Source organism: Mytilus edulis, chromosome 13 (assembly GCF_963676685.1).
Source record: "Mytilus edulis chromosome 13, xbMytEdul2.2, whole genome shotgun sequence".
Lineage (NCBI taxonomy): Eukaryota > Metazoa > Mollusca > Bivalvia > Mytilida > Mytilidae > Mytilus > Mytilus edulis.
Genome location: NC_092356.1, coordinates 49,812,033 through 49,836,666, shown reverse-complemented (window position 1 = coordinate 49,836,666; position 24,634 = coordinate 49,812,033). Strand labels below are relative to the sequence as shown.

Sequence of the window (24,634 nt, the reverse complement as noted above, 5' to 3'; positions counted from 1 at the left end):
TACCATCCTCAAACAAATGGGTTAGTAGAAAGGTGCAACTCAACTCTGATAAAGTCTTTCAGAGCATACTGTGATAAGGCTCAAAATAATTGGCCCGAAAAATTACCCGGAATTTTAATGGCTTTACGCAATTCTCCTTCAACTCAATCAACTGAGTTTTCTCCCTTTCATTTGCTGTTTGGTAGAGAAATGAATCTACCTTTTGACACTTCTGTTACACCTAAACAGAATTTGTCATCAGATGCCAAGCTTCAAATGGAAGAAGTGTTATCAAATTTAAAGATCACACAAGATCTTGCCACTAAAAATATGTTAGAAAAACAGTTAAAATCTAAAGAGCGATACGACCGAAATTCAAAAATTCCACAATTTAATGTAAGGGATTTAGTTTTACTTCGGCAACATGTGGTTCCCGTCGGTCGCTCACCGAAATTGGTAGATAAGTACAAAGGGCCTTATTACATAACTGAGTTGGGACCAAAGTACACATACAAATTGAGAATGTGCAGCACTAATAAAGAGGTAAAATCGATGATCAATGCAAAAGAAATAATCCTTTACAAGGATCCAAGAGATCATCAGCTACAACCCAATGAGGTGGTACAAAATCAAGCTAATAATGCTGATAGGGTAGATCAGCACGATCAAGGTGATGAGAAGGTGCCTCAAGCACAAAATAGGGAGAATGAAACCACTGATGGTAATGATGATCAGGTAGAAGATCATCAGTTTTATAAAGCGGAAAAACTTTTGAAGTTAAAGCGCTTACAAGGTAAACGACATTTCCTTGTAAAATGGGCGGACGGCTCAAAACCCACATGGGAACCAGAGGAATATGTTTCAGAACATTTAATCAGAATATATTTCAGCACACATACAAATACAGGAGCTAAACGAAAGAGAAAAACATGCATACGGCAAAACTAGTCACACAAAACTATTAAAGTATTTTTCATTCCTTGAAATAAAAGAAAAAATATATAATAAAGCACATTAGCACATACACATTTTTTTCTTTTGCACCAGTGCTGAAGTCTTTGAATTGTTTTTATAGTGTTATTCTCGAGATTATATCTTTTAGGAACTTTAGATTGTTTTCAAAAACCATAAATTATTTATTCAAAATTGTGGTGTTTTGTTACCCTTGACAGATTTATATCTGTAGTCTAATAGTGCTAAGAGTATGCGCATGCTCATATAACAACTCATCACACATTTTTTTTTCATTTTCATACGTTAAGGTTAAAAGGCACTTAGAAACTTTTCACTGATGCCAGTTTTTTTTTATGGTGTTAATATTTTCTTGAATGATACAGACTGAAAGCCAAAGCATAAAGAGAAAGTACACAAACATAGTGAACAGTTTTTTTTTTTAGCGAAGACCTACATAGAGTCATGACTAACGTTGAATTACGTGTTCGTTTAATTTATTTGTATATAATATGATGATTTTCTTATATTTTTGTGGTTAAAAGCAAGAACATTTACTTCAACACTTGTTATTTTACAGTACAAAAGAAAGCAACATGTGCGTTTGTACCTTCTTTTATTTTTGCAAGCCGCGACGGCTTTTCCTTCCGAGCTATTGGTTCTATAATTTTGAGCAAGTTTATGAAAACAATGCTAATATTCAACTGACTATTTTATTTTGGTTAAGTTTGGTTGATTTTTTTTTTAGCAAACCGCATGTAGAACCAAATTCAAATTTGTTATCACAAAAATTCCGTGGATAGTACATGTGTTACAGTACCAGTCCTTATTCTGCCTCTGTGTCCATCCTATTTTACTATTAAACCTCAATGTATTGATAACATTGTATTGACAGAAGTGAGTAAACTGTCAAATGTCAGATTTCACCATACCCATGTCCAGCAATGCAGAGTATGAGTTTTTAAATTATCTTATATATTGGCTTAAATTCAGCAAACTCACGATATTTTTTTCAAAGATAAATGACATTTATTCAGCACCTATTAATGTGGCTCAATGAGCATACTACCTTACACAACAGTAGCAGAAAACAATAGAACATTATATTTGTGACAATGTATATATATTTTATGAGTGTATATAAAATTGATTAACTTGATTTTCTAATCTTATATGTCTTATATTTGTAGTTGATGTTATGTGGCTTTGGGGTCAAAGCCAATTAAGGCAGAGGGGAGATGTTATAGATATATTTTGAAATTCCGAATTTGCAAAATAAGAAATATAACAGCTTTGCAAACTTTCTTTTATTAAATATTTTATTTTTTATTCTCAAAATGAATTTGTAAAAGTGGACAATTTAGAAGAAAATAGATTTTACAGATATTTGACAAATATTGATAATTATTCATTCATTAATTATACATGCTATATTTTGAATAAAAGAAAGAGTGTAGGCAATTAGGCCTATTGTCAAAATTACAAAGATTGTCGCAACATAGGTATACGAAAATCAATAATTTAGATTAAAGTGTCAGCTTGGTTGACAAGACAAAATTATGAGTGACCAATTAAAATGTTGTGGTCAGCTACGAAATTATGTAACGATAATTTTCATTGGTAAAACGAAGAAAACCTGGGATCTCTAAGCACGTGAGCAACGACCTTTTTAAGCTAGTGTTTTGGGCTATTCGTCAGTTGCCATGAGATCTCAGTTGTAATAAAATATAGTTATTTTGGAATTCTTCGTTTTTACCAGGTAATTCATTATTAATATTTTAAAGCATTCTTTTTATGAAAATTACATTTCACATTTACTTTTAATTAAGTTTTATTTATTTAGTTCTATTTATTTAAAATGAGCGTTTTTAGTTTATTACATTACGATTAAATAGATGATTTTTTAAGTGAAATATACAGTAAACATAAATTCCGTAAATGTTATTTATTTCATTAATTTTCATTATTACATGCAAATTTGTTTACAGGAGATTTGTGAATTTGACGCATAATTTATTCGTAGTAAAGTTAAATTCTGTTATTTGGTTATATTTAATATTCAACGAAGTTTAAAGAAATCTTTGTTTGTCACTTTGGTTTACCTTGACAACGCAACAGAACACAAAGAAAATATTTGTTGTTTCATGTATATTGAAATCGTACCGATGCAGGATTGATCTCCAGAACAGAAATATTTGCGTATTACGTAATAGCAAGAAACATTTAATATATTACAGCTTGACATTATCTATATATGATGAACTATAAATATTGTGAAATATATTGTATGCATTTATATGAAATTGTATTATAGAGTTGCCATGAGATCTCAGTTGTAATAAAATATAGTTATTTTGGAATTCTTCGTTTTTACCAGCTAAAGTCCAGATGACATAGGCTGAAAGTCAAGTACGACACAAATGTTGATAACCAAACGACGTCTGATTAGTCTAACATTCTTATCTTCTTGAAAAATTATAAACTTTCCATTTACTAATGAATGTGCCATTTGTAAAGAAATAGAATCTATAGAGCATATATTTTTTGAATGTACAGAAAAAAAAATGGAGAGAATTTTCTAATTGGCGGTATTTAGTTTTTGGAGTAAAAATATTTTTGAATAAAGGCAGTATCATTTTAGGTGTATCGAACTCTGATGACTTAGTTTTATAATATTGTATTCTTCCGGCAAAGTATTACATTAATTAAGAATTGAATGCTGCTTTTTGTAAATTTATTGGAGTGTAAAAGCGTTGACCGAAGTACATTTTGTATGAAGCGCGGAAGCGCTTCATACTAAAAATGTGCGCACTAGATGCGAGAGTTCACAGTGATCTGAATATAAATAAGCTTGAATAACATTAAATGAGAAACTAACAGCTTAATCATGTGTAATTTACTAGTTCAGTTTATTGAAAGCTATGAAAATTTCTAAACTTCAATAAAAGCAACAGAAGAATAAGGACTACAGGATAGCACTTGGCATCATTCTAAAAAAGAATGTAGAGAAGCTGCTGCTTAATTTGATGAAAAGCTACAACTCTATCTAGCTAATGAGAAGTGATACAATGTTTATATATAAGCAGCACATAAACAGTAACAAGAAAGGCTGCTAACCTGTGAACTTTTAGACGGCAGCAATTTCAATATTTAAACTTAATAGATTGATGAAGAAAACAGAAACTACATGAGACAAATCAGACCAGTACATCCTACCCTTACTATGAAATCACATTCTCTCACAGATTTCCTCCCTCTCTAAATTCCAATTACAATCATATACCCTCATCCTCTTCATCATTTTATTTTTCTCCCTCCCTTTCTCGCACTTTCACCTTTTCGTAACACCCTTAACCACCTACATTGTACCACCTATATCCCTTCTTCTTCGTGTTAAGTCCCTATGAGAAAATTGGGTTAGTAGATGAATACGATATTATAAGATGTACCACAAATGGAAGAATTTACATTTTACAAATTTGAAGGAAATTTAGTAATAATTGACACCAAACATAAATATATGATACTGAGCCACCTTTAAAATGTAGTCTTATTTTCTACACATAATGGTCATCATAGCATTCGTACAAAAGATTAACAGCCAAAGTTACAGAAAGCCAAATTGTGTAATGTAAATTTAAAAAAAAAAATGCTACTTTGATTGATAAACATTATGAATGCCAAAAGTGTATATTTAACTCTCAATTTTTAAGTGTTTTGGGTGTGTTGATGAAAAAATATGTTGCAAAAAATGAGAAAAAAAAAACATAAATAAAAAAGGCCAAATAGTAAAACAACATGTAAAAGCAAAAGGCCAAATGAAAAAATGCCAAAGTCAAAAAATGCCAAATGATATTAAAAATACCTGTCTGCTAATGTACTAGCCAGCCGGCCTGTGGGTTAGCTGGACTTTAAGGTGCTAGTTCACCAAGACAAATGCCCACAGTGGGTCACCTATCTTTTCCTTTTGGAGTACCAGTTTTTTAGTCTCCGATTTGACTTGGGGGCTTAAAATTAACTGAGATAAAATGAAAAATATATAAAAAAAAATAGTCATATGTACAATTTAAAAATGTTGTCATAAAAAAATTAAAATATCCCCTTTGACCCCCATTCCCAAATGGATAAAATTAAGTTGAAATATCCCTTTTTCCCCAAATAAAACGAAGGTAAACATGATTTTTTGACCTAGCCACCAAGCGCGGTGCCTCCAGGCTAGGATCAGACCTAGCCACCGCGCTTGGTGCCTCCAGGCTAGGTTCGAGCCTCCTCACTCAGTTTGTACAAGTAATAGCAGATACTTGATACGTATGGTAGGGGACGTTACTATACCTAAAAGGGAGGTATAGTATCTGTGAACCCTAAACACAGAGCGCGGCTTAACTTCGCCATACGTATCATGAATAGTATCCAACTACTTCCTGTACTTGACTTTTAAGTCAATAGTTTATCATGTGCATTATGTGTCATATTGCATACAACTTTAAAATACTAGAATAAAGCTTGTACTTACTGTTTACACTTGTGTATCTTAGGCTACCATGCACGTACTCTTATCTTCTTTCTTTCTTCGTAGTCTCCAAAAATTTGGTTCAAACTAGAATTGCAATGCCTTTGAGTGATACCTTTTCTGAAACTGTTGACAGTAATCTACTAAATGATAAAATAAAAAAATGGGTGTCTTTTGCCTCATTTTTTCGTAAAGTTTAATCACGAAGTTCGTGCTACAACATTACAATAATTGCCGCACCAATGCTTGGTATGGATATGAAAATACGGACTGTCATACAAAAAACAGCCCACCTTACATACATGACATAATCTTGATATTCCTATAAGCATATGAAGGCTATTCTAATCTTCAGCTATCCAAAAATTAATTTTATTGCACACTAGCTCTCATATTTGAAAAATCCACAGGGGCCAAAATGCGAAACTACACACCTGATGTAATCTGTACTCTGTAATATATATTCTGCCAATGTAGGCGAACCTCTTCCGAGTAATAGAGTTCACAACAGGAATAAAAATATCTTCCACCAATACTTTATATCTTAACTTCTCAAAATTTTCTTTTTTATTCTTAGACAAAATTGTTTACACTCCTGACTGGTAAATCATGTTGCATTTTCAGTGACTTGAAAGAACTGAAACATTTAGTTAATATAACCAATATACTAGTTTATTATTCCAATATACACCAAGATTGAAAAGACTAGATGAGAGAGTTCACAGTGATCTGAATATAAACCAGCTTGAATAACATTAAATGAGAAACTAACAGCTTAATCATGTGTAATTACTAGTTCAGTTCATTGAAAGCTATGAAAATTTCTAACCTTCAATAAAAGCAACAGAAGAACAAGGACTACAGGATAGTACTTGGCATCATTCTAAAAAAGACTGTAGAGAAGCTGCTGCTTAATTTGGTGAAAAGCTACAACTCTATCTAGCTACTGAGAAGTGATACAATGTTTATATATAAGCAGCACATAAACAGTAACAAGAAAGGCTGCTAACCTGTGAACTTTTAGACGGCAGCAATTTCAATATTTAAACTTATTAGATTGATAAAGAAAACAGAAACTACATGAGACAAATCAGAAACTGCACTTCCATTAGACCAGTACATCATACCCTTACTATGAAATCACATTCTCTCACAGATTTCCTCCCTCTCTAAATTCCAATTACAATCATATACCCTCATCCTCTCCATCATTTTATTTTTCTCCCTCCCTTTCTCGCACTTTCACCTTTTCGTAACCCCCTTAACCACCTACATTGTACCACCTATACCCCTTCTTCGTCGTGTTAAATCCCTATGAGAAAATTGGGCTAGTAGATGAATACGATATTATAAGATGTACCAGAAATGGAAGAATTTACATTTCAGAAATTAAATATGAAGGAAATTTAGTAATAATTGACACCAAACATAAATATATGATACTGAGCCACCTTTAAAAATGTAGTCTTATTTTCTACACATAATGGTCATCATAGCATTCGTACAAAAGATTAACAGCCAAAGTTACAGAAAGCCAAATTGTGTAATGTAAATTTAAAAAAAAGAATGCTACTTTGATTGATAAACATTATGAATGCCAAAAGTGTATATTTAACTCTTAATTTTTAAGTGTTTTGGGTGTGTTGATGAAAAAATATGTTGCAAAAAATGAGAAAAAAAAAACATAAATAAAAAATGCCAAATAGTAAAACAACATGTAAAAGCAAAAGGCCAAATGAAAAAATGCCAAAGTTAAAAAATGCCAAATGGTATTAAAAATACCTGTCTGCTAATGTACTAGCCAGCCGGCCTGAGGGTTAGCTGGACTTTAAGGTGCTAGTTCACCAAGACAAATGCCCACAGTGGGTCACCTATCTTTTCCTTTTGGAGTACCAGTTTTTTAGTCTCCGATTTGACTTGGTGGGCTTAAAATTAACTGAGATAAAATTGAAAAGTATATAAAAAAAATAGTCATATGTACAATTTAAAAATGTTGTCATAACAAAATTAAAATATCCCCTTAGACCCCCATTCCCAAATGGATAAAAATAAATTAAAATATCCCTTTTTCCCCAATTAAAACGAAGGTAAACAAGATTTTTTGACCTAGCCACCAAGCGCGGTGCCACCAGGCTAGGATCAGACCTAGCCACCGCGCTTGGTGCCTCCAGGCTAGGATCGAGCCTCCTCACTCAGTTTGTACAAGTAATAGCAGATACTTGATACGTATGGTAGGGGACGTTACTATACCTAAAAGGGAGGTATAGTATCTGTGAACCCTAAACACAGAGCGCGGCTTAACTTCGCCATACGTATCATGAATAGTATCCAACTACTTCCTGTACTTGACTTTTAAGTCAATAGTTTATCATGTGCATTATGTGTCATATTGCATACAACTTTAAAATACTAGAATAAAGCTTGTACTTACTGTTTACACTTGTGTATCTTATGCTACCATGCACGTACTCTTATCTTCTTTCTTTCTTCGTAATCTCCAAAAATTTGGTTCAAACTGGAATTGCAATGCCTTTGAGTGATACCTTTTCTGAAACTGTTGACAGTAATCTACTAAATGATAAAATAAAAAAATGGGTGTCTTTTGCCTCATTTTTTCGTAAAGTTTAATCACGAAGTTCGTGCTACAACATTACAATAATTGCCGCACCAATGCTTGGTATGGATATGAAAAAACGGACTGTCATACAAAAAACAGCCCACCTTACATACATGACATAATCTTGATATTCCTATAAACATATGAAGGCTATTCTAATCTTCAGCTATCCAAAAATTAATTTTATTGCACACTAGCTCTCATATTTGAAAAATCCACAGGGGCCAAAATGCGAAACTACACACCTGATGTAATCTGTACTCTGTAATATATATTCTGCCAATGTAGGCGAACCTCTTCCGAGTAATAGAGTTCACAACAGGAATAAAAATATCTTCCACCAATACTTTATATCTTAACTTCTCAAAATTTTCTTTTTTATTCTTAGACAAAATTGTTTACACTCCTGACTGGTAAATCATGTTGCATTTTCAGTGACTTGAAAGAACTGAAACATTTAGTTAATATAACCAATATACTAGTTTATTATTCCAATATACACCAAGATTGAAAAGACTAGATGAGAGAGTTCACAGTGATCTGAATATAAACCAGCTTGAATAACATTAAATGAGAAACTAACAGCTTAATCATGTGTAATTACTAGTTCAGTTCATTGAAAGCTATGAAAATTTCTAACCTTCAATAAAAGCAACAGAAGAACAAGGACTACAGGATAGTACTTGGCATCATTCTAAAAAAGACTGTAGAGAAGCTGCTGCCTGCTTAATTTGATGAAAAGCTACAACTCTATCTAGCTACTGAGAAGTGATACAATGTTTATATATAAGCAGCACATAAACAGTAACAAGAAAGGCTGCTAACCTGTGAACTTTTAGACGGCAGCAATTTCAATATTTAAACTTATTAGATTGATAAAGAAAACAGAAACTACATGAAACAAATCAGAAACTGCACTTCCATTAGACCAGTACATCATACCCTTACTATGAAATCACATTCTCTCACAGATTTCCTCCCTCTCTAAATTCCAATTACAATCATATACCCTCATCCTCTCCATCATTTTATTTTTCTCCCTCCCTTTCTCGCACTTTCACCTTTTCGTAACACCCTTAACCACCTACATTGCACCACCTATACCCCTTCTTCGTCGTGTTAAATCCCTATGAGAAAATTGGGTTAGTAGATGAATACGATATTATAAGATGTACCAGAAATGGAAGAATTTACATTTTAGAAATATGAAGGAAATTTAGTAATAATTGACACCAAACATAAATATATGATACTGAGCCACCTTTAGAAATGTAGTCTTATTTTCTACACATAATGGTCATCATAGCATTCGTACAAAAGATTAACAGCCAAAGTTACAGAAAGCCAAATTGTGTAATGTAAATTTTAAAAATAGAATGCTACTTTGATTGATAAACATTATGAATGCCAAAAGTGTATATTTAACTCTCAATTTTTAAGTGTTTTGGGTGTGTTGATGAAAAAATATGTTGCAAAAAATGAGAAAAAAAAACATAAATAAAAAATGCCAAATAGTAAAACAACATGTAAAAGCAAAAGGCCAAATGAAAAAATGCCAAAGTTAAAAAATGTCAAATGGTATTAAAAATACCTGTCTGCTAATGTACTAGCCAGCCGGCCTGAGGGTTAGCTGGACTTTAAGGTGCTAGTTCACCAAGACAAATGCCCACAGTGGGTCACCTATCTTTTCCTTTTGGAGTACCAGTTTTTTAGTCTCCGATTTGACTTGGTGGGCTTAAAATTAACTGAGATAAAATAAAAAAGTATATAAAAAAAATAGTCATATGTACAATTTAAAAATGTTGTCATAACAAAATTAAAATATCCCCTTAGACCCCCATTCCCAAATGGATAAAAATAAATTAAAACATCCCTTTTCCCCCAAATAAAACGAAGGTAAACAAGATTTTTTGACCTAGCCACCAAGCGCGGTGCCACCAGGCTAGGATCAGACCTAGCCACCGCGCTTGGTGCCTCCAGGCTAGGATCGAGCCTCCTCACTCAGTTTGTACAAGTAATAGCAGATACTTGATACGTATGGTAGGGGACGTTACTATACCTAAAAGGGAGGTATAGTATCTGTGAACCCTAAACACAGAGCGCGGCTTAACTTCGCCATACGTATCATGAATAGTATCCAACTACTTCCTGTACTTGACTTTTAAGTCAATAGTTTATTCTGTGCATTATGTGTCATATTGCATACAACTTTAAAATACTAGAATAAAGCTTGTACTTACTGTTTACACTTGTGTATCTTATGCTACCATGCACGTACTCTTATCTTCTTTCTTTCTTCGTAGTCTCCAAAAATTTGGTTCAAACTAGAATTGCAATGCCTTTGAGTGATACCTTTTCTGAAACTGTTGACAGTAATCTACTAAATGATAAAATAAAAAAATGGGTGTCTTTTGCCTCATTTTTTCGTAAAGTTTAATCACGAAGTTCGTGCTACAACATTACAATAATTGCCGCACCAATGCTTGGTATGGATATGAAAATACGGACTGTCATACAAAAAACAGCCCACCTTACATACATGACATAATCTTGATATTCCTATAAACATATGAAGGCTATTCTAATCTTCAGCTATCCAAAAATTAATTTTATTGCACACTAGCTCTCATATTTGAAAAATCCACAGGGGCCAAAATGCGAAACTACACACCTGATGTAATCTGTACTCTGTAATATATATTCTGCCAATGTAGGCGAACCTCTTCCGAGTAATAGAGTTCACAACATGAATAAAAATATCTTCCACCAATACTTTATACCTTAACTTCTAAAAATTTTCTTTTTTATTCTTAGACAAAATTGTTTACACTCCTGACTGGTAAATCATGTTGCATTTTCAGTGACTTGAAAGAACTGAAACATTTAGTTAATATAACCAATATACTAGTTTACTATTCCAATATACACCAAGATTGAAAAGACTAGATGAGAGAGTTCACAGTGATCTGAATATAAACCAGCTTGAATAACATTAAATGAGAAACTAACAGCTTAATCATGTGTAATTACTAGTTCAGTTCATTGAAAGCTATGAAAATTTCTAACCTTCAATAAAAGCAACAGAAGAACAAGGACTACAGGATAGTACTTGGCATCATTCTAAAAAAGACTGTAGAGAAGCTGCTGCCTGCTTAATTTGATGAAAAGCTACAACTCTATCTAGCTACTGAGAAGTGATACAATGTTTATATATAAGCAGCACATAAACAGTAACAAGAAAGGCTGCTAACATGTGAACTTTTAGACGGCAGCAATTTCAATATTTAAACTTATTAGATTGATAAAGAAAACAGAAACTACATGAGACAAATCAGAAACTGCACTTCCATTAGACCAGTACATCATACCCTTACTATGAAATCACATTCTCTCACAGATTTCCTCCCTCTCTAAATTCCAATTACAATCATATACCCTCATCCTCTCCATCATTTTATTTTTCTCCCTCCCTTTCTCGCACTTTCACCTTTTCGTAACACCCTTAACCACCTACATTGTACCACCTATACCCCTTCTTCGTCGTGTTAAATCCCTATGAGAAAATTGGGTTAGTAGATGAATACGATATTATAAGATGTACCAGAAATGGAAGAATTTACATTTCAGAAATTAAATATGAAGGAAATTTAGTAATAATTGACACCAAACATAAATATATGATACTGAGCCACCTTTAAAAATGTAGTCTTATTTTCTACACATAATGGTCATCATAGCATTCGTACAAAAGATTAACAGCCAAAGTTACAGAAAGCCAAATTGTGTAATGTAAATTTAAAAAAAAGAATGCTACTTTGATTGATAAACATTATGAATGCCAAAAGTGTATATTTAACTCTTAATTTTTAAGTGTTTTGGGTGTGTTGATGAAAAAATATGTTGCAAAAAATGAGAAAAAAAAAACATAAATAAAAAATGCCAAATAGTAAAACAACATGTAAAAGCAAAAGGCCAAATGAAAAAATGCCAAAGTTAAAAAATGCCAAATGGTATTAAAAATACCTGTCTGCTAATGTACTAGCCAGCCGGCCTGAGGGTTAGCTGGACTTTAAGGTGCTAGTTCACCAAGACAAATGCCCACAGTGGGTCACCTATCTTTTCCTTTTGGAGTACCAGTTTTTTAGTCTCCGATTTGACTTGGTGGGCTTAAAATTAACTGAGATAAAATTGAAAAGTATATAAAAAAAAATAGTCATATGTACAATTTAAAAATGTTGTCATAACAAAATTAAAATATCCCCTTAGACCCCCATTCCCAAATGGATAAAAATAAATTAAAATATCCCTTTTTCCCCAAATAAAACGAAGGTAAACAAGATTTTTTGACCTAGCCACCAAGCGCGGTGCCACCAGGCTAGGATCAGACCTAGCCACCGCGCTTGGTGCCTCCAGGCTAGGATCGAGCCTCCTCACTCAGTTTGTACAAGTAATAGCAGATACTTGATACGTATGGTAGGGGACGTTACTATACCTAAAAGGGAGGTATAGTATCTGTGAACCCTAAACACAGAGCGCGGCTTAACTTCGCCATACGTATCATGAATAGTATCCAACTACTTCCTGTACTTGACTTTTAAGTCAATAGTTTATCCTGTGCATTATGTGTCATATTGCATACAACTTTAAAATACTAGAATAACAGTAAATGAGAAACTAACAGCTTAATCATGTGTAATTACTAGTAAAAAAAAATAAATGTTTTTTTGCAATTATTGTAAATATGTTTAGTTTTTAATTTGTTGCCTTCTTGTAATCTTCAACATATTGAAGTTAAGAAGAATTATGTAGATGTAGATGTCTTATCACTTTTTGACGCTGCTTGTCTCTAATTAGTGAGACCCAGATTCAGGAACGATAATTCCATACTTTATATAACTGAGACCGAAATAACTATAACGTCATATGGCTTCACGTACAGAAATGCTTTAAATTGTATAATATGCAATATAATTCATGTTCAGTTGACTTTTAATTGTAATATCAACGACTGAAAGTATTTTACAATTTCTTTAGATCGCAGATAGTACTTGAAATTGACCCGACCTCTTTCCACACGGGTATCAAATAATGATAGTTTGTAATCAGGTTGACTGCTTATAATGCAAAATACACATTAATAAAAAGTTTTTAAAACGAACAATACATACTGATCGTTTCTTTATTTCCCAATGTAAATGAAAGAAACAAAAACCATTTCATACCACGAAAAGAAGAGGAGAAAATTCAACATTTCCGGATCTATTTCTGACCAAATGACCCCCAGCATAGATTTTTTGAATGTGGCGTAAGGAAAGATGAACCTCATGACTTGAAAGTCAGGCCTTAAAGCACTGCCTTTAACAAGAGTGCACACACTGAAATGTCTCGCCTTCTTTACTAATCATTGATTTTATGTTGATAGTCCTAAGTATAAAGCTTGATTACAACTGTCACATAAACTTAACATTAACCAAGATAGCTAAACAAAGAACAATGAACCATGAAAAGTAGGTCAAGGTCAGATGAACCATGCCAGGCAGACATGTACAGCTAACAAAGCTTCCATACAACAAATATAGTTGACCTATTACTTATAGTTTAAGAAAAATAGACCAAAACACAAAAACTTAACACTGTGCAATGAACCGTGCAATTGAGGTCATGGTCAAATAAAACCTGCGGGACTGACATATAGACCATAATATATTTCCATACACCAAATATAGTTGACCTTTGGCATATAATATTAGATAAAGACCAAAACTTAAAAACTTAACTTTGACCACTGAACCATGAAAATGAGGTCAAGGTCAGATGACATCTGCCCGCTAGACATGTACACCTTACAACCATTCCATACAACAAATATAGTAGACCTATTGCTTAAAGTATGAGAAAAACAGACCAAAACACAAAAACTTAACTATAACCACTGAACCATGAAAATGAGGTCAAGGTCAGATGACACCTGCCAGTTGGACATGTTCACCTTCCAGTCCTTCCATACACCAAATATATTAGCCCTATTACTTATAGTATCTGAGATATGGACTTGACCACCAAAACTCAACCTTGTTCACTGATCCATGAAACGAGGTCGAGGTCAAGTGAAAACTGTCTGACGGGCATGAGGACTTTGCAAGGTACGCACATACCAAATATAGTTATCCTATTACTTATAATAAGAGAGAATTCAACATTACAAAAATTTTGAACTTTTTTTTCAAGTGGTCACTGAACCATGAAAATGAGGTCAAGGACATTGGACATGTGACTGACGGAAACTTCGTAACATGAGGCATCTATATACAAAGTATGAAGCATCCAGGTCTTTCACCTTCTAAAATATAAACCTTTTCAGAAGTTAGCTAACGCCGCCGCCGCCGGATCACTATCCCTATGTCGAGCTTTCTGCAACAAAAGTTGCAGGCTCGACAAAAATGAATATAAATATTCAACAAAGAATAAATGTTTTAATGGCTTGTGTGCAGACTTAATGGGCAAAACTACAAAATCAAATATTCACCAAAATTAAAATCTCCCTCAATCCACAAAAGTTGGTACCCACGAAAATAAATGAATTAAAGGGAAATTCCGCGATTTTTTACTTATCATCTAATTATGTTCATCTTAACATAAAAAACACATTTGCAAAGTTTTAAATTTATATTACTTCTAATAACGGAGAAAATCAAGTATTTGAAACTTTTTTGGTTGAATTCTCGAGTGGGTCGTGACGTATTAGCCCGATTTATTGAATTCTGGGAAAAAATAAAATCTGGTTAACTCTTATAGCTTATCGACAATATACGTAATTAAAAGCGCACAGCTGACGAATGGTCGTAGTCATTAACCACAATACAAGAATGAACGAAAATGAATATGCATATACCGTTTTGTTTTGATGAATTAAACTCCTATTAAATTATCTCTAGTAAATGTTTTCGAATAAATTTCATTAATTATTGTTGAGAATTTTTTCATAAAATATTTATTGAACATTTTTACTGATATTGAACTGAAATTATTTCAGTTCTATTTACCGTTATTGTTTTGATAATCATTTCAATGCAACTAAAGTGTGAGCAGAGTGTGTATATTATTTTGTAAAGGTCACTGTATATTTCTCGGCTTGAGGTCAATTTGTTTACCTTGTAGCTATTTAGCCGCAGGTGTGAGTTCAAGCGTACACAGGTATAAATGTTGTTATTTGGAAAGGATAAACAGAAAGGGTTAGAAAGAGTATGCTGTCACGATTTTAATACACTAAGAGTTTAATACACGATGAGAATAAAGATACAATAATTAAATTGTGTAAATTAATTGAAAATAAAATTTCAGATTCGTAATTCCGAAAGTGTATAAAAATAAAAGGAAACAATTTTTGATTACTTTCTTGGCGGTAATTGGCGTAAATGAAGTAAAAAATGGTAGTTTTAATCTTTAATAAAAACTAAATGCAATATTACCCAATTTGTTATACCATTGCCAATCTGTTTGATATCATTGACTTTACCGGAATTTTTTAACTTGTATTCAAATCTGGCTGTGTTTAAATTCTTATAAAACTATAGCAATTTTAAAGTTTTTAATTGAAAAAAAAATACAACATACAAAATGCATGATTTTTTTGTTTTAGTTTCTTTTTAACATTTTATTCTTGCATAATTAAATTCATTTGACAATCATTTACACGAACTTTTTATGAAAAGAATACCAATTATCTAAGCTAAGGCATTATTTTTTTTGACAATTTTTTTTTTTAAATTCTATGATAATATTTTGTGCAATGTTGAACATGATAGCCGTCATTAATCCAAATAAGTAATACAGTAGTTGTAATAAAACTTATATCTTAGTCATGCATAACTGATATTGACGAATTTAGAATAGTTTGTCCATACATCGTTGTTCTTGCAACAATCATTATTAGTATACATACATGTAAGTTTCCTGACGTATAAGCGCCACTGAGGATGAGCTCCAGAGAAAGCAAAATAGTAGCGTTTCGTTCGTTTGTTTGTTGGGAAAGGAGAGGAAATGCAACCACTTGTACAGATAAACGACAGAATTACCATACAAGCATTTATAGTCAATACAAACAGAAAGAGTTCCCATCGTTGGACAGGGAATATGAAGGCTTCCAAGAATGAACTAGTGACATGTCTAACTCTGAACAGTTAGAAAACGGACTATCGACATCGACCGCTTGTTCTTGATATTTGAAACTGCATGCATATATACGTATACGTTTATGATTGTGATGAGTTCTTGCGACTGACAAAAACTAAATTCCTTCATGGTTATATCTTGCCATACTTTTATATTGGTTTGTAAGGTGATTACTCAAAATCATTATTTGAAAATCCTGTTTGTGAGATGTAGATTCATTTCAATACAGAAATTTCGTCTATGAATTAAGTTCCACAAGTGTATAACACGGAGAAGCTCTGAGGGTCCATTACTCCCATTTTGTTTGGGTGTGAACCATCGATGTTTACAGCAATATCAAAGAATAAGATGATGATGGTAGAAAGATCTATGGGCGTTATGTGGCAAATAGTACATGCATATCGGACCATGAGTTGTCAATTTGTATGAAAAGATTTCCGACACAACCATATAATTGAGAAGCAAGGTTTAAATGCTATACTCTCGTACTAGTATTACAGGGTTCTTGTCTTGTGGCGTTCACCTTAGACACACATCTTTTTAACGATGTTTAAAAAAACGACAGAACCAATTTAATGTCATATTTCCATATTTTTTTTTAAATGTAACTAAAAGTCTTTTTTATCTGACAAGAATACCCCTATTTAGCTGACAAGTAATTTATTCTTTTTTCTGTTATCGAATACCAAGAGAGAAAATAAATCCCGAAATTAATTTGAAACTTTGATACTCAAAAGTTTGCCAGCAAAATATTCACATCCCTTGGGGATAATTAGTGTTCGTCCAGTGGCATATATTACAATTGTGATGACGAATTCCTTCCTTTGTTCGAGAACAATCTTATTGAAATATAAATCTGTGATTTTACTATTTCCCGTGACAACTTCAATGAACCAAAGCAAAAGTTATACATCGACCTGTATTTAAATCAAATTGGTTCTCTTCTTTTTCTGGTATACAATAGTCTATCGACATTCGATGATTACCTACTGTTGGCATACGTGGACTAGTCTATTTACAAAACTTTTACCCCAATTTATTCAAAATATATGTTTTTTTTTCTTATGTTTAATGTATACATGTATATATTTTAAATTGCGCTTTAGTTCCATAACTTTCAACCCAGTCGTATAAACGAATCATCGGCAAGTGCGTACATTTTATAAATCAATATTTCTGGTATGTTCCAATCTGTCCTTCACCATTGACAATGAGTATATATTACATTTTCCCAAATTCACCCTTGGAAAAAATATTTAAATAGATTTTAATTCCATCAAATCTTATTTTTTGGGTATTATTTATATTTTTATGAATAATATTCTTTACACCAGAAATGTTATTTATAAACAAGCGTATGAGTTTAGTAATGACAAGTAAGACAGAGTTGTATATTATACATCTGATAGTTCAAAATGGAAAGTTATAAGTTATCAGCCGTGTACACTGATCAATACATGCAGAAGTGAAACGATGCATGAACTTGCAAGCCCGACAGGAAATCGCTTGAATACCTGGACGTGTCACCTCACGCCCCTCCCAATACCTTTGAAAGTAATACCTGTAGCCATGCTGGTGATCAGATGAGGGAAGATTAAAAGTTATTTGAAAAAAGTTTATTACTTTAAAGAATTATGAACAAATTAGATTTTCGAAAACAATTTTCACGGATCACTTATTTATGATTTCAACTTTGACTTTTTACCTAATTCCAATATCAACAGTTTAAAAACAAAAGACCGTGGTAATTTAAAAAAAATAAGAATATTTTCCGTATCAACTTGAAGTTAGTAAGTCGGATAAAACAACCGTACGATTGACAAGATATCGACATGCAATTACGACTACATCGGTTACTGTAGTTTTGTTCCTTTTGGGTTTATAGACATATCGATTTTATTAACCGGGAACGAAGACAAAATGGCTGAACGGATGGAAATGATTCTCTAAATTTAAAATCGATGGTGATCGCTTATCTAGCGGAATAAAACTATAATATCTATGAATTTGAGCATTTTTATGCCTAATGAACATAATATCAATTTTTGATTTTTTTGCGAAGTTTCCCTTTAACAGCATAAAATAAGACAGACACTGCTTTATAATTGATGAAATAGACTCAACAATAAAAGATAGTGCACATATATCATTTGTACAGTTATGATAACTTCCAGAGGATTACATAAATTGAGACTAAAACTTGGTACAAATATAACAATTTATTATCAAACAATAACACTTTTGTAACTGAGGCACACAAGTTCCTTCATATAAAACATGTTTGTATTTTATCAGATCATTAAAACTCAACAAAGTACTTTATTAAATTATAATTATGCAATAGATATCCAGGATCCTGCAGGCATGTACACGTAAATAGTCTGCTATACTGTTTATTATTTCATACATTTCAAAATTGTCTTTTGGGTAAAAATGTAATGATTATTATTACAAAAACAAACTAGTTGCATTTTTCACATCAAATCATTGACAAAAATCTATGGATATCTATAATTTTGGCATGTGTGCATACACAATTTTGAAAAGTTTTAAATTGTGGTCATGCATGTCAAAGGCTGTAGTTTGCACAGTAAGAATGTAACAATCAAATATCATCTTCTTGACCTCAATATGGTTTGGCCTCAAAATTTGTTGGACTTTATTAACCTTTTGGTACATCAAGAAGCTTTCATTGAAATAAACCTTAGTTTTACTGGTTCATGGAAAATAAATTGGTTCACTGACAATTGGACCTACATGCAAAATGTTAACCTGAATCATTAAAAAATAAAATCCAAATTTGTTTTGAAATCTTTACATGCTTTAGAGAATTTTCATGTAAAACTTTGTAATTGTCATGATTAGAAATTCTAAGAATACTATACTTCTGAAGACTTATCTTTTGTTTTAAACAAATAATATGTTTCTTACCAAAACTAACATTACAAAACTGTATAAGAAGGTTGTACTTTTCAATAATATCAGATGTATATATTAGCAAAAAAAAAAGAAAGAGATATGGATGGACTTGATAGCTAAATTAGTAGAAGTTGCCAATGTGTTAATTGTTGATTATATTTTGTAATGTGTTTTCTGAAGTCAATCCTGGTGTTTGCTAAACAAAGGCTAGGAAAACATCTGAACCCTGAGTAATCTTAAGCAAATTAACTTGATTTCAAAGACAGACAAATTTGAATGTTTCTATTTAACCAGATTCTTTTCATTTACAGCTTAGTGGCAAACCAAAAGGAACTAGATGGTCTTCTTAAAAATTAAATTCACTGTGGATTCATTTATTTTTTTTTGTTGGATACTAATTTTCGTGGATTTTGTGGGTACCATGAATTTTCAATAGGAATGTATTTAAAATTTGCCAAAACCACAAAATTAAATATCCACGAATATGCAAGTTTTCATAGCCTCAAACCACGAAAATTGGTAACCATGAAAATAAATGAGTCCACAGTATAGCACTTTGTTGAAGCAGAAACGAATTGCACCTCTAACTTCTCTTATAGCAACACTCAAAAGACTAATGGCATGCTATACAATGATCATTAAACTGGAACAGAATAATGAAACACCAGGCAAACCGGTTATTCTACAATTAATAATAACAGAACTATCTGTTCAAGTCATGTAACAAAAATTTCTATTCCTGCATAATAGTTATAAGCATCAAGAAGGTGGAAAAAGAAGTGTTAACTCGTCTGCTTTGTATGTTATCTTCAAGTCACTTAATGCCCATAGAGTTAGCATGATTGGTGCTTTCTTAATGTCCAGTTAGTAGAGTTCGTGTGAAGTTGGCATCTTACTGCCTAGTGTTGTCTTGTCCAATATCAAACGATTTTTGACATTTGTTGAGTGGCCCTTGAACTAGCACATCCTGGACATGAATGAAGTGTCTCATGAATAAATAAGTCACAGTCCACACAATAAATTTGTTGACATTTTTCACACATGTATACCTACAAGAATTTATAATAATTTTAAAATCTAAAAAAATCAATTGAACTTTTGGTGTTGGTGAGAGGTTTTCAATCTTTTTTGCTAAATTCAGTTATGCAAGAAATATTGTATTTAAAATAATGGTCTCAAATATTATACAGCCCTAATTAGATTCTATTTACAATACTTCAGTTCTACAGTGTGTTGTCATTTTAACTGCTCAAATTCAGAAAATTCTATTCATAACAAAATATTTAAAGCTTACAAGTTAAAAATAATAAAACCTTACTCCCATCCCCCTTAATTTTGAATGGTTGTTCCCTAATCATAACAAAGAACTTAATTTTAGAACACAAAACGGATGAGTCTTTTGTAGACGAAACACGCGTCTTTCGTAATTATAAAATTTTAATCGTGGTATCTATGATGAGTTTATTTAAGAATACTAATTAATATGAACATAGTGAATCATCAGGTAATAAAAAATTCTACTTACGGTTTGCTTCTTGAAGTCTACTCTACATGAGTAACACATTCTACAAATTAAAGAAACTGAGTAAGTATTGTTATTTATGTAAAACTTATTTTATTGACTTTACTGTTTGCTGATTTCAAATAATACAAAAGATAAAATTACATGTGCTTAGAAATTATACAAAGAACAAAACAACATTTTAAGACTCTTTGCATTTGAACAATAGGCCCCCTTTTTTTTAAAAAGGTGGAAATAGTATGAAAGTATGTGAAATCCTATGCATGTTTCAAAGCAACTGCTCTGTTTTAACAATGTTTTCCTGTACTTCTAACACCATTTGTACCTCCATATGAAAATCTGCTCTATCCAATATGGCCAAACTAACCATGAAGGGACCTATTTGTCTTTACAAAACTTTATCAACAAAAAGTTCTTGAACTATGTATTACTTTCATCATACCAGATTTGTTTAACTGACCTTTAAAAGTTCTTACTTTACAATAGCTTATATGGACCAAAAACAGGAATAGACTTAAAATAACAGTTCAATCATGCCACATTCTTATCGTATAAATCAGATGAAATTTAAAAAGGCATGAGATGAAAAAGCAATCTGACAATCCATAGTATTCAACTATACGCTACTATGACCTAGAAATTTATTACAGATGCCATATATCTGCATAATTTCCTTCTTATTGAAAACAATTTCCATTTAACAGGTATTTGCATGATTAAAAAAAAAATCTTTCAAACTATTCTATAAATAGAAAAATGTTCACTGAATAAACAGGGGAAAATATAGCTTGCCTTCTGTGCAAGTGAAAGAATCTTTAGTCAGCATTTTACTCATTCTCTTTTCAAGACTATATAATGGCTGGGGGAAATACCGGTAGTATTTCTGTATTGATATCGTGTAGCAATAACTGTAAAATTAGCTTTTTAAGTTCTTGGGTAAATCCCACAATAAATCATAAACTTAACAGCATTAGGATAATTCAGGAAAAAGTAAAATCACAAAAAATACTGAACTCTGAGGAAAATTCAAACAGCAAAGTCACTAATCAAATGGAAAAATCAAAAGCTCAAACACATCAAACGAATGGATAACAACTGTCATATTCCTGACTTGGTACAGGCATTTTCTTATGCAGAAAATAGTGGATTGAACCTGGTTTTAAGATTAGTTCACACTGTACTGATACAGTGATTTCAGACAAGATTTATATGTATATTGTCTTCCCTTAATAAATCAAGCCTAATTCTCTTAATCTTTCTAAATCAAGATGGTTGTAAAGAATGATACAATCCATTAAGTACTTACATATTTCCATACTCTGTGTTCATGTCAAATGGTATTTCTTTAAATGGTTCCAATGGGAACAAATGATGATATGATCTGGCTAAATGGGGTGCTGATACCAAGGTTAGTCCTGAAATAGTGGAAATTGATAAAATCAAAAATGGGGAATGTATCCATGGGACACAGATGATGTCCCCCTTGCATATCATATAAAGTCATAAAGGGACACAACTGAAGAACTGCATAAGTGAGGCTACCCAAATTTGTACTTGATATGAGTTTTGTGGTACGGTAATAAGTATTGTGAATAAGTCTTATAACATTTTCTTGAGGCAAACTAAAGTTAGAGAATGGAAACGAAAAATTCAACATTTTTTATGTTTATAAAGGGCGTAACTCAAGAACCATAGTGATGCAACCCTTATTTAGAACTTGATCTGTATTATGTGGAAATAAGCATTGTGTTTCATAACATTTGGTTAAGGCATACTGTAGTAAGAGAACCAACTTTGGGAAGTACATGCATAGGCTCTGACAATGCTTCGTTCAGCTTTCTGCTTTAGAGACCACTCTGGATCCTCTGGTTATGTTGTAGTAATACAAACTTTCAAAAATTTGACGGCTGAAATCATCATTGGCTGATGCAATAATAATAGGAAAAAGAAAGTTGAAATGTTGTCGGATCCCTGTAGGCAAAGTTTGGACACAGGATTTGTATCTGAATCAGATTAAACACTACATTGAGTACATTTATTTAATGACCAGACTTATAGTAGTTGGAGAGTCTAAATGTTTGATGATAGATTATTGTTTTAATGACCAGACTTATAATAGTTGGAGAGTCTAAATGTTTGATGATAGATTATTGTTTTAATGACCAGACTTATAGTAGTTGGAGAGTCTAAATGTTTGATGATAGATTATTGTTTTAATGACCAGACTTATAGTAGTTGGAGAGTCTAAATGTTTGATGATAGATTATTGTTTTAATGACCAGACTTATAGTAGTTGGAGAGTCTAAATGTTTGATGATAGATTATTGTTTTAATGACCAGACTTATAGTAGTTGGAGAGTCTAAATGTTTGATGATAGATTATTGTTTTAATGACCAGACTTATAGTAGTTGGAGAGTCTAAATGTTTGATGATAGATTATTGTTTTAATGACCAGACTTATAGTAGTTGGAGAGTCTAAATGTTTGATGATAGATTATTGTTTTAATGACCAGACTTATAGTAGTTGGAGAGTCTAAATGTTTGATGATAGATTATTGTTTTAAACTTATGTCATTCTGTAAAAGCCTTCTGGGTCAATGTTCTTTCAAATTTCCATGTAAAAACTTGGGATACTTATTTTTTCATTAAAACACATTGAAATCAATAAAATCCGTTATTTCATAGAAAGGAAACTTTATTTTTCACAAATGAGGGAAAATAAAACAATAAAACTGCTGAAAATTCCATGAGATATTTGCATTCTATAAATACTTCCGAAATGTCAAATAAAAATAAGGAGTCACAGGCCTATTTTCTTGAAAAATATTTTTTTTTTTAAATAGTTCTACGAAATTTCCAATACATGTAATAAACAACTTTCGACTGTTGCAAATCTGTCAAAAACTTTGGTTTTAGTGAACATCTTTCTTGCGTTTAGGGGCGTTGTCACTTCAGTTCTTTTGTTGAGAAATTGGTGGAAAATGTTATAATGCTATATTGCACAAATTATTCAGCAAATTAAATTCTTATAATTCATATTCAGCAGTGCTATCATAAGGGAATTGAGATTAGGTACCTACGGAACAAATATTATTTCTAGTTTATCCTGCATAATGACGATCACTAAGATGCTTGATGAATGTTAATAGTGCAGGGATACAGGCAATCCCCTCTATCTGGTAAATAACATCACAAAGGCCTGCATAATTGAAGAGTTTTTTCCATGACGGACAAAATCGAAAGTGGTCTATTATCTAGCATTGATTTTTTTTTTCTAAAAATTTGAAAATTTCAAATAGACACATGCTTTATGACACTTATTTTTTTTTATTGGTTAATCTTTTAATTTCAAAATTATTGTGTTTCTGTTGTATATTGAATGAAGATTTTTTGCAACTTGCCCTGAAGGTGTGCATGGAAAGACATCTGATCTACCTTATTGCACTTTTTTAAAGTATCTATAGATAATGTTAATCATGTGAGAGAGAAGTAAAATGAACACATACCACATGCTTTGCATTCTACAGGTAGTTCACAATATTTACTTACCACATGCTTTGCATTCTACAGGTAGTTCACAATATTTACTTACCACATGCTTTGCATTCTACAGGAAGTTCACAATATTTACTTTTACATTGTGGACAAAAGTAGCCACTCCCTCCAAATCCTTCATTAGTTTTACTGTCTAAATGGCTGAAAGAAAGAAAAATTGTAAGTAAACGAATCCTTCCATTTTTTTTCATTTAGTTTTACTGTCCAATTGACTGACAGAAAATAATATTACAATCGGACAATATAACTCCCCCATCGAAATCCTTTATAAGTTTTACAGTCCAAATTTATACAAAACATCATTCTGTGTTGGTAATTTATTAGAAGGATTTAATATAACCTCCTTCTTTCGCTTTGGCAACAAAGCCTTGTTCTAATTGCTATAAAACATGGGCTGCATGCGATTGA

At 32.1% G+C, this 24,634-nt stretch overlaps 1 protein-coding gene across 1 annotated transcript in view; it reads right to left on the bottom strand.

Annotated features, from left to right (window-relative positions):
* Positions 1-18,433: 18,433 nt before the first annotated feature.
* The window catches only part of LOC139501736 (general transcription factor IIH subunit 2-like), a 32,885-nt gene continuing 26,684 nt past the window's right edge, over positions 18,434-24,634 (bottom strand). The window contains exons 11-14 of the mRNA XM_071290883.1: positions 24,264-24,367; positions 21,977-22,085; positions 20,674-20,713; positions 18,434-20,197 (exon numbers count right to left, since the gene is read on the bottom strand). Of these exons, the coding sequence (XP_071146984.1) occupies positions 20,069-20,197; positions 20,674-20,713; positions 21,977-22,085; positions 24,264-24,367 (382 nt within the window). The 3' untranslated portion in view covers positions 18,434-20,068. The remainder of the gene's footprint in view (positions 20,198-20,673; positions 20,714-21,976; positions 22,086-24,263; positions 24,368-24,634) is intronic.